The 12045-nt window shown below is 34.4% G+C and overlaps 1 protein-coding gene across 1 annotated transcript; it reads left to right on the forward strand.

Moving 5' to 3' along the window:
- Positions 1-11173: 11173 nt before the first annotated feature.
- On the forward strand, positions 11174-11671 carry LOC145035178 (uncharacterized). The gene has a single exon (XM_078983768.1). It carries the CDS (start codon positions 11174-11176, stop codon positions 11669-11671), a length of 498 nt encoding a protein of 165 aa, XP_078839894.1.
- The last annotated feature ends 374 nt before the right edge of the window (positions 11672-12045 follow it).

The raw sequence follows: 12045 nt of genomic DNA on the forward strand, positions 1-12045 counted from the left end.
CATTTCTCCGAAACATGTCTTGCATAAAGTAGGTTTTTACTTTTATCCCCCTCCCGTCTGAAGACCACATAAATGCTTCCCACTCTTTAGAAACCACCATATTCCTCAAATTGGCTCTCTGTTTATGGATTTGGGCAGGAGTGATGAAAGATGTTGAAAATCTTGTGATAGTCGGCCTATGTAAGTTTCTTTGCTTTGTGAACTTTCTCCTCATGTTCACAAGAGGCACATGGTTATATATATATATATATATATATATATATATATATATATATATATATATATATATACCCAATTGCTAAAATCGACTTCTTTAATGCACTTTTCACCTTTGGAACTTGTTTGCCAATATCTTCCAACATTAAATCTAGGCAATGTGCGGCACATGGTGTCCAATATAGATTTGGTCTTTTAGCTTCCAACAACTTCCCTACAAAGTCTACACATAAAAAGTAGATGAAATTAGACAAGATATTAGCATTCATAAAAGATAAGAGATTGAGTTTGAAAGTTAAAAAGTTTACCCGCCTTCACATAAGCTGATGCATTATCAGTCACCACTTGTACCACATTCTTTTCACCAATTTCCTCCACCATTTTATCAAGAACGCGGAAGAACAAATCTGTATCTTTTGAAACATCAAGTGACCTCTTGAATACCGAACCCTTTGGGGAGTTCACCATGAAGATGATGATGTCTTTTGCACCACGGAATCGCGTCATCCATCGGATAATATAGAACAACCTTTTTCAACCCATTCTTCTTCATGCTCCAAAAGTTGTTTTTGAACATTTTTTACTTTGTTATTCAGTATATGCACTCTTAAATCATACATAGATGGTGGTTTCAACCCAAAACCAAATTTTACAATAGCTTCAATCATAATTTTGAAGCTATCATACGTCGCGGCATTGAAAGGAATGCCCGCATCGAAAAACAATCTCCCAATGTGATGACAAAATTTATCTCTAAGGTCCTTTTGACAAACTTCATTGATGGTTTGTTCTTTCACATCCTTCTTCTTACCTTTCATCGCGTCTTGTGGGTTAGGAGTATAGTACATGTCAATTTGGCTTTTTGTTCTTGGTTTTTTTTTTTTTTTTTTTTTTGGGGGGGGGGGGGGGGGCATCTTGCTACTACAGCCTACTTCAATAACATCTTACTCCTCATTTTCAATGCCCTCAAATCCATAAGCTTGTTGTTGCATCCGAAAATCTGTTTCCATATGTTGTTGTGCCTTTATTTCACCTTTTTTTTTGCATGTATGCCCTACATTCTTCTCGAACATGCTCCAGACAATTTGGGCATTTCTTTGCATCTTTATGACCACCAATTAACTGTATTTTGAGGCGGTATACTCCTCCTTTCGTAACTTGTCCACAAAAAGAGCAAGTAAAATTGTTTTTATTATTTAGATCTTGAACACCATATCTTCTACATGGGTCATCCGAAACCATTCTGTAAATAGTAGCAAAACCAAAGTTAAGTAACACTTAATTAACAGTTTAACAGTTAACACTTTAACAACATTACAGATTCACAGATCACAACATACTTTCATAACAATTAAAACACTTAATTGACACTTTATTTAACAAATAAAAAATTAACAACACATATACAGTGATATAGATTACATATTTACATCATTAATACATCTACAGATTACATCATAATCATTACTACATTTACAGGGGAAAAAGAATGTTACAGAATATAGAGTACATATATTATATATATAATATATCATATATGATATTATGAAGAAAGAAAGATCAAAATAGATGTATATAACACTTTCTGGATCATTAATAGATTTATAGATTACATAATTACATCATTAATACATTTACAGATTACATCATAATCATTAATACATTTACAGGGGAGAAAGAATGTTACAGAATACAGCGTACATATATTATATATAATATATCATATATGATATTATGAAGAAAGAAAGATCAAAAGAGATGTATATAACACTTTCTGCATCAGTAAATAATATATTATATAATATATAATACTATATAGTTATTGTTACTCTATTACATACGTGATCATGATTCATGATTCGTGAATGCATAATGAAAAGTTAAGAGTTGATATAAGAGTATAATCAGAGTAGAATGAAAGAAAGAATAGTACCTCGATTTTTAATGGAAGACTGGAACACTGGAAGTCTGGATGTACAGTTGAGTTGAAGAAGATGGATGAAGATTTGAAATTCTTGGAGAAAACGGTTGGAAAAGATGGATGAAGATTTTTTTTGTTGCCGCCTCTGAATCTTTGTTGTGCGATGTGCGACTCTTGGTTTCCAATAGTTTTTTTATTCATTTATTTAAACCTAATAGCCCACCATCTAATTAGAAGCCCGCTACTCATTAAGGCGTGCTTAAGCGCCGCTTACCGTGTCATAAAAAAGTGCTAAAAGCGGTCCGAGTCGAACACCTTAAGGAATCGCATCGCATTACTAGGTATGAAGCACTTATGTTGATCGCATTGGCACCTAGCACTTTAAGCATGCCTAGTCGGCGCATTTTTAAAACAAGAATGAGTCATAAAAAGTATTAATATAAGTTTACCTGGAATTGAGTTAAACCAATATTGTTTTCTGATAATAAAAATGATATACCCAATCCTTTGTGATGTTTATTATCTATAGAAAGTAAGAAAAAAAATAAAAGATTAAATTAGTGAATTGCATGTAGATCGAAAATATGTAACCATATTAGATGTTAAGATGAAAAATACAAACCTCGTTATGCCACTGACACCTTCGCATCCTTGAAGGCACAAATCACCACCGATGATTTAGATTAACTTGGTATCTCCTAAAAGTTGTCTAAATTCCTATTTCATTAGATGAAAGTTTATTGAACTACCTATTTTGTGGGGAATAAATGGTGTCTGTGTTAAAAGAAAACCACACATTATGAGTTTACACTTTACCATCTGATATGTTTCAAAATGCAAAGTTGTTTCCCTTTACCACATCTAATATTCACAAATTTGAACCCTCTCAAAAGTTCCTGGATCTGATCTAGTTGGATCATTTGCGAGTCAAAAGCATTTCATCCAAAGAAACAAAACCCCAAAAAACATATAACATGAAAACATCAAGAGAGAAAGAGATAGATAGATAGAAAGGAAGGGTTACCTGGACAGAGATATTGACAACAAGAGTAGGAAAAAAATAATTACCTTTACAATTTTCTCTGACAATACTTTGTTCTCTAAATCATTTATTTTCTTTTTAAAACTCTTTCATCCCAGGGACAAAAATACAATATGTACACTCATTTGGGTTTAAATCAATTTCAAAACCCCTTCATTTTCAAAAATTGCCACCCTTCATCTCATTTATTAAAAATATTTATGTAGATCTTAATGATTTAAAAAGTATACAAACGAAAATTAGTGGATAGATTAGTGGTTAGAATGAATATAAAGATAGAGAATCACAAGGGATAATTTCTATGTCAAGTTTTGTGTTTATATACAACCTTATAGTTTGTGTGTGTGTGTGTTTATGTTTAGGATAATGGTAGCAACGAAGCACTCAAATAGTAGAAGAATAGATTTCAAAAAACATTAGTACCGAGGGATACTTTCTATGTCGGGTTTTTGAACCAATTGAAGATGTCGCTTTGAAGTACAAAGGAAGGTGAATGATTCATGACCATATTGAGACTTAAGAGCGTGTTTTTGAATGAGATAAAGAATACAAGGTTGTAGATTTTATTTAGGAAGCAACTAACAAAATAATTATTTGTTAGGATGTAGTTTTCTTGTTTTTAAGACAATATCTTAAAAGTTAGGGAGCCCACAAAGATAAAAACATTTTAAAGTGTTAAGATATACTCTCTCGTCCCATACTAATAGTTCATGTTTTCTTTTTGGTTTATCCCAAAATAATAGTATGTTCTAAACATAAATGTCTTTTATCATAACATCCCTCATTATTAGTTAAACTACCATGAAATTAAATGCAATTACCATGGAAGTAAATGCAACAAAAGGGTAAGACTGTCATTTATTTAATAAAATTAATGGTAATTAATGTTTTCTTAATCTGTATCTTTTTTGTCCGTAAATAATTATTTTTGGGACACATGGAGTATATATATATATATATATATATATATATATATATATATATATATATATATATATATATATATATATATACACTTTTGTGATGGGACGGGGGCTTAAAGGCTAGAGCTTCATTGGGGAAAATTGGGGAATAAATGGAGAAAACTCATCCGACTCGCCGAGTTGTTCTTCAATTCTTCGAGTTTATGGCAAACTTCATCGGACTCGCCGAGTTGTTCATCCAACTCGTCGAGTTTCCGGTCATCTTCATATGACTCGTCGAGTCAACCTTGCGACTTGCCGAGGCCATTAAGTCCTCTTTCCATACAGACTTGTTTTGAGCCATGCAGCGGCTCCAAATCACAGATCCAAGCTTCTAGGGCATGCTTATCACGTAAAGTTGCAAACTTTACGTGCATGCATGGCCTTAAAGGCTCCAAATGTCTATTCTAAGGTCTTAATGGTACTTCATGCTCAAGAGGGACCTTAATCACAACCAAGACTGTGACTTTATGCCTCTAGAATCCAAGGAGGGTCCAGATCTGAAGTTACAACCTCAGATCTAGCCCATAGCTCATCATACCAACTTAAAAATCCATAAAAAAAACCCCTAGAACTCAACAAAAGGGAAAAATGGTAGTAGAAATGGCACTTTGATACCTCCAAAGGATGCTTGCTGAGGTAAATCTGGCCTCCCACTCCTTCCTTGCTTCAATTTCCTTTACACTCTTAGCTTTCTTCCTCTAAGATCCTCTTTTCCAAGCTTCAACACCACACCAAGGCACACACACACACAAATTAGGGTTTTAAGGGGCACTTAAAGATTGTAAATAGGCCAAAGGAGGCTAAGGCTCCTTTAAATAGAGGTGCAAACCCCGGGATTTAGGGTTTCCACTGCCAGCTCCTACTCGCCGATTCCCAACATGGACTCGTCAAGTAGGTCATTTAACATGCGATCCCATCCCGCTGCTACTCGACGAGTAGGTCAACCAGCTCATCGAGTAGAGCTTAACCTAACAAATCTTATTTAAGCAATACCTGAGAATCGGGACGTTACAACTCTCTCCCACTTGAACTAGACTTCGCCCTTAAAGTCCGCTGGAATAAACAATGTCAGGTAATGCTCGCGCATCTCCGCCTTCGGTTCCCGTGTCCACTCGGAGTCCTTTCCGATGTTCCCATTGTACCTTTACTAAAGGTATTTCCTTGTTCCGCAAAATCTTCTTCTTCCTTTCCAAAATAGCCATAGGCCTCTCCACATAGTTTAGGCGCTCATCGACCTGAATGTCATCCAACGATACCACTGCCTCCTGATCCATAATGCATTTTCGTAATTGAGAAACATGAAATGTGTTGTGGATCTGGCTAAGCTCCTCCGGAAGCTCTAGCCTATAAGACACCTTGCCAACCCTTGTTACACCATGCCCATTAATGACTAAAACTCAAGTCGGTTGGAAGAATAATATTAAATAAATGAGAATTTGGGACAAAACCCGCCAACAGTGTGGGTACATCAACCCCCAAGTTGGTATTACTTTTCTTTTTTTAATCCACGTGCCATCCTTTAAATTAACCCTTCGATTTTTTTAGGATAAAATTATATATTTAATAAAATTTAACATTATCCATTTCAGAAAAATAAAAAAAAAAATACTGAAAATCATAAATTTTTTTACCTATAAAAAGAGTATGATATAATATATCTTCATATCCAATCCTCATTTTGTATTTTAATCCCTTTTTATTTGTATTTCCTAAATATGGATGGTGAGTTTCCAAAATTTTATATAAATCTTGGAGACTCTCAAAATCGTTCTAATGCTCAATATTTTGAAAATTCTCCGTTTTTTTTTCAAATCGTAACCAAAATTTTGTCACAAATAATCTTCAAACATCACAAAATACTGAAAAACAACCACGATGAAATAAATGGGATGTTGCAGAAGATGTCGCTTTAATGTCAGCTTGGTGTTTTGCTAGTGAAGATAAAGAGCGTGGAAAAAACCAAAAAAGCATCATTGTGGGCACATTGCTACAAAAGGAGCATTTATCGCTTGAAGAAGAAAACATGAAACACTTTCTAATGTCGAAGTTTTATGAAAACTAATTATCGGTCATTATGTATTTTATATTTCCAGTTTTTCTTTTAATTAACTTGTAAAATATTTTATTACGTATTTTTGTGTGTTATGTATTTGTAAGAAGGTGTCATTTCATGTTTTGGTGAAAAGTATCTTAGAAGGCCAAATGAAGCTGATTTGTCAAGACTACTTCATGTGGGGGAGGAACATGGATTTTTGGCTATGATAGGAAGCATTGATTGTATGCACTAGACATGGAAAAATTGTCTCACTGCTTGGGTTGGACAATATGCGGGTATAAGCGGTAAACCAACAATCAGTTTGGAAGTCGTTGCATCGTATCACTGGTAAATACAGGCCACCAAAACAAGCAAATCAGAGTGCCTGATGCAAATGTGCTTGTAGGACCAACCAGAAATGTGGCAAGGGAACGCCACCAGGGGCAGGAAGAAATAACTTCCTAGTGAATAAAAAGACTTGCTTTCACTGTGGAACACCTGGACACATTGCCCGAAACTGTACAAATCGTGTATACGTTCCCTACTATGCACAAGGGTGGCCAATGCACCAAGAGGGAGATTTTACAAAAGAAACCCCTCAAGGTCACGTTCAGACAATGGCGACTGGAATGCCACGAAGGGCAAGAGTTTAACTCCCAAGGCCAAGAAATCAAATCCCAAGGGCAAGAAGGGAATGTCGGCCCAGAAGTCAAGCTCAAGAGATTCTCCTGTGAAGCCAAGACCGGTTAGGTCAAAATCATCTCGACGATCAGCTTCAAGTTCAAAATCAAGTGTTGAGACACCCATTCGCTCAAACAAGAAATGGGTTAAACTCGACTATAGATGAGTTCTAAAGGTTCACTCTCCCAAATCACTTAATGACTCTAATATTTGTTCATCTTCTGTTTGTGATAAGCAGGACATGTCATGAGAGAGAGTACCTTGCAAAGATGACAATGGTCGACCCATTTCAAAAGGGACTGGGTTCCAAAGACCAACTGATTCCGCCCTATGCTGGAGCAGCTATGGAGGCATATCATCAGACTTCGGTTTGTTGATAGTGGTTGTTCCAGACACATGATAGGGGACATCTCTCAATTTTGCAACACTCAGAACTTTTTTTGAGAGTATGTGTTCTTTGCGGGAAAGGAAGAAAAGAAGGGATCACACATGGGGTTAGTGCTTAATGACATGAGGAATTCCAGATCTGTTCTGAGATTATGCGTGCTGTCCTCAAACCTTCTGGATGTAAATTCAATCGGTGACTTATGGTTTATTTTTCTTATTGATACTCCTGAGTTTTTCTTACATTGATTCGTTTTAAAGATAATCTTTTATTTTCTTGAAGTCTTCCGTTAGTTTTGTTAATTGGGAAGTGATATGAAGTCTAGTACTAAAGGGCAATATAAAATTCATGTAATGCACTAAAGCCGAATTGTCTAGACTCTGTGTTTAATGTGCTGGTAGACACAAATGATTCAAAAGGACTAGACTTAGGTTGACAAATGAAATGACTAGACAATATGGACTTAGATAGTTTCATTTGGACTGACAATACGATGCTCGAGTAGATTGAGCAGTGAGATAAACATGGGAGCCTTCAAGATATACTAAAAATTATTTATCTAGAAATGTGGCTCAACATTTCCTTAATGTATGGACTCATGTCCTTAATTCTGGTATTGATAGGGCAACTGGGAGGTTCTGATAAAATAGGTCTGTAGGAAATTATTTTCTTGCTTTCCATCTGTCAATCATATGTTGCTTCCTTTGTGTGATTGGAACATATCCGACCTGGAATGTAACATATGCAACTATATCTCTATGCATGTCAATATCTATGTAATTCTTTTTATATGTTATCCATATGTTGCCCCCTCTATGTGATCGGAAGATCCGACCCGGGACACAACATATGCACTCTACTACCTCTTTAACCCCTATCTATGTTAGTCATATGTTGTTCCCTCTGTGTGATTGGAAGACATCTGACCTCGGATACAACATATGCACTTCTATATCTGACTTCTTTCTTAATGATTGAATACTCACCTAAAGTAAGGAGTTCTTTGGAAGTTCTTGATTATCAGGGTATATCGGGAAGTGGGAAACACGTTCTAGTACATCTAAAATTGATCTATTTAATAGGTTGTCTGTAGATCTTGCTGCTTAATTTAAGTGGACAACAATATCCTTGGTCGTCGTCAGCTAAATGTCTATTTAAGAATATAGATCACAATGAATTGTCACTTATAATTTGTCCAATTTGTCAACATCCTTTGTGTTTAAGTGGATCACAATATCAGTCATTGACCAGATCCAAACATGAAGGCATGTACTGATAAACGATATTGGATTGCCTGACAACTTTGATGCCAAATATTTTTTTGTTTTTGTCAAATTTGTTCATAGTTTTCCTCTATGCACAAATTTAGGGGGAGAATTAAAAAAAAATCAAAAAAATCAAAAATCAAAAAATTAAAAATCCAAAAAAAATAGTGTTATTTCTTTTTTATTTCTTGTGATCAGAAAAATAAAAAATCCAAAAATATTTTTGTTTCTTTTTTTATTTTTTTCAGAAAATATGAAAAATCCAAAAATATTTAGTGCTAAGTTTACCTTTAGTTTTGTTTTGTCTTGAAAAGTGAATCTAGATGTAGATGAGACTCATGGAGACTCTATCGAGATTTCTAAGCCAAGGCTTCATCCGTGATCATCGAAGAATTCTCATTCGAAGGAGCAAGAAATGAAAATTATTCTTTCAACATTCAATCTTTCAACCCCAGAAGCAATGCACGAAGTTGTTCTTGAAGATTATGTGACGGATTGCACTGAAGCCTCCTCAATCAGTACTGATATCTATGAACTTGCTGAAGTGATCTAGAAGACTCATTCTCTCTGATATTCTCTCTGAAGATTCTCAAACTGAAAGCGCTATCTTTCAAGAATAAGTACAAGAAGCCTCCTCACTCAATGTGCGTTCAATGTCAAATTTTGAAGAAAAGCCCAACTGCTCGAGATAAAGTCATTTATTGAAGATTCATATGTTCATCTTGAAGTTGTGAAGATATCGAAGATTAAAGCTGAAGCCAAACTCCAAATGAAGATTGACAAGAAAAGCCAACTATCTTTTTAGGGGGAGTTTGTTGGGTCAATTAGAAAAGAAAGCTATAAACCAAGAGGGAGATTGTTGGGTCTAAATTATGGTTTATACTCTGCTTTTCTAGGAAACTGTAATTTTCCATCTAGGACCGAAAAGTGTTTACGACCTAATGGGTGTTTACGACCGTGAACTGGTTCACAACCGTGAACCCATTTTCAGCACACGTTCCTCAAGTATATATATATATATATATATATATATATATATATATATGTGTGTGTGTGTGTGTGTTAGGTGGGTGAGGATTGATTGATGAGTTTACAACTAAGAGAGAGAGAAAGAGAGAGAGAGAGAGGGAGAGAGAGAGAGAGACAGGAGCATATGTGTGTAAGTGTGTGAATCTTGTGTAAGGGTACTTCATTATAATCAATTCAAACAAGATTCATATTCTTCTTCTTCTTTTTCTCTTTTATTTTGATCTGGCATCATCCGTTTGATTGGGTTTCTGCACCATCAAACGAATCCGATTGATACAAATTACAAAAGCAAATTTTGTTTTTATTAAACTTGTTCAGATTTTCCCTCTATATACAAATTTAGGGGGAGAATTAAAAAAAATTCAAAAATTACAAAAATCAGAAAATCAAAAATCCAAACAAAAATCAGAAAATTCAAAATTCAAAAATATGTTTGTTTCTGTTTTATTTTTCAGAAAATTTGAAAATCAAAAAATATTTTGTTTCAGTTTATTTTTTAGAATATATATATATATATATATATATATATATATATATATATATATATATATATATATTGTATGCTAAGTTTTCTTTTAGTTTTGTTTTGTCTTGTGAATTCAGATGTAGATGAAACTCATGGAGTCTATGTTGAAAATTTCTTAGCCAAAGCTTCATCCGTGATTATCGAAAAATTCTCATTCGAAGGAACAAGAAACGGAGACTATTCTTTCAACATTCAATCTTTCAACCCCAGAAACAAGGTGAAGTTGTTCTTGAAGATTATGTGACAGATTGCATTGAAGCCTCCTCAATCAATTTGTTGCCATCTTTGTACATGCTGAAGTGATCCAGAAGGTTCATTATCTCTGATATTCTCTCTGAATATTCTCAAGCTAAAAGTGCTATCTTTCAAGAATCTTTTCAAGAAGCCTCCTTACCCAACGCGTGTTCAAAGCCAAATTCTGAATAAAAGCCCAACTGCTCAAGATGATGTCATTTATTGGAGATTCATCAAGTTCATCTTGAAGTTGTGAAGAATTTGAAGATAAATGTTGAAGCCAAACTCCCAATAAAGATTAACAAGAAAAGCCAACCAACTTTTTAGGGGGATTTTGTTTGGTCAATTATAAAAGAAAACTATAAACCAAGGGGGGGATTGTTGGGTCTAAAATTAAGGTTTATACTTTGCTTTTCTAGGGAGTTGTATTTTTTTTCTAGGACTGTAAACATCCTTGGTGTTTGCAGTTAGATGTGTTCACGGCCAGGTTGTGTTTACGGCCATGAGCCCATTTTGGCCCATGTTCCTCAAGTGTGTGTGTGTGTGTGTGTGTGTGTGTGTGTGTATATATATATATATATGTATGTATGTTAGGTGGGTGAGGCGTGGTTGATGAACAATTGATGAGTTTACGCCCAAGAGAGAGAGAGAGAAAGGAGCATATGTGTGTAAGTGTGTGAATCTTGTGTAAGGGAACTTCATTCTAATCAATTCAAACAAGATTCATATTCTTCTTCTTCTTCTTCTCTTCTATTTTGATATGGCATCATCCGTTTGATTGGGATTCCGCACCGTCAAACTGATCTGATTGATACAAAAGCATATTTGGCACTTACAAAATGTGAGTTATGTCGTGAATGGTTGTGAAAATAACATGGCATATTATCTCAATGATGGTATATATCCCTCATGGGCTACTTTTGTCAAATCAGTAATTTCCCCTCAACTTCGAAAACACAAGTTGTTTGTTGAACATCAAGATGCCGCTAGAAAAGATGTTGAACGAGCATTTGCAGTTCTACAAGCTTGTTTTGCATTTCTTCGACATCCATGTCTTTTGTGGGACAAGGATATGATGAGAAAAATTATGATTGCATGTATTATCATTCATAATATGATTGTGGAGGATGAACGTTGTACATACCTTCAGTATTATGATCCATCCGAATTTCTAAATGACAGACCTACAAACCAGAAACGAGGAACCTATATTGAAGATGACGATCAAAATTTAGAGTATTCCACTCAACAAATTGCAAACCTATTTAGTTATATGATCAATAGGGCACAACTTCGCAATACAGAAGTTCATAACATTCTAAAAAACAATTTGATTGAGCATATATGGCAAAATTTTGGCATTGATGGATAATTATGTAATTTGCATCTTTCGTATCTGAAATCTTGTATTTCATGTTTTGATTGTAACTTCGTTTATCTATTTTATTAAGTCTGTTTTACAAATATAAAATACTTTTTAGTTTTATATTTAGAATAAATAATTTATTAACAGAACTAAATTGAATATTTTTTAATTTTTCTAGTAGAATAAAAAATAATCTTAATATTTATTATTTGTATAATAAAAAAATGGTTTTAGTTGGTTTGCTAATGGGTGTAAGAAAGTTGGGTTTAGTTGGGCTGAATATGTGGATGAGAAAGAAACTAATTAATTAATGGATAGTTGGGTTGGTTTTTATTGTGAATGAGAGTAGTCTTATGATCTAAAAATATTTTGATTCAATT

The sequence above is a fragment of the Lactuca saligna genome, chromosome 3, assembly GCF_052625555.1.
Source record: "Lactuca saligna cultivar CGN05327 chromosome 3, ASM5262555v1, whole genome shotgun sequence".
NCBI classification, from domain to species: domain Eukaryota; kingdom Viridiplantae; phylum Streptophyta; class Magnoliopsida; order Asterales; family Asteraceae; genus Lactuca; species Lactuca saligna.

Coding starts and splice junctions, on each gene's coding strand:
- LOC145035178 (XM_078983768.1), top strand. CDS start 11,174: ATGGCATATTATCTCAATGATGGTATATATCCCTCATGGGCTACTTTT.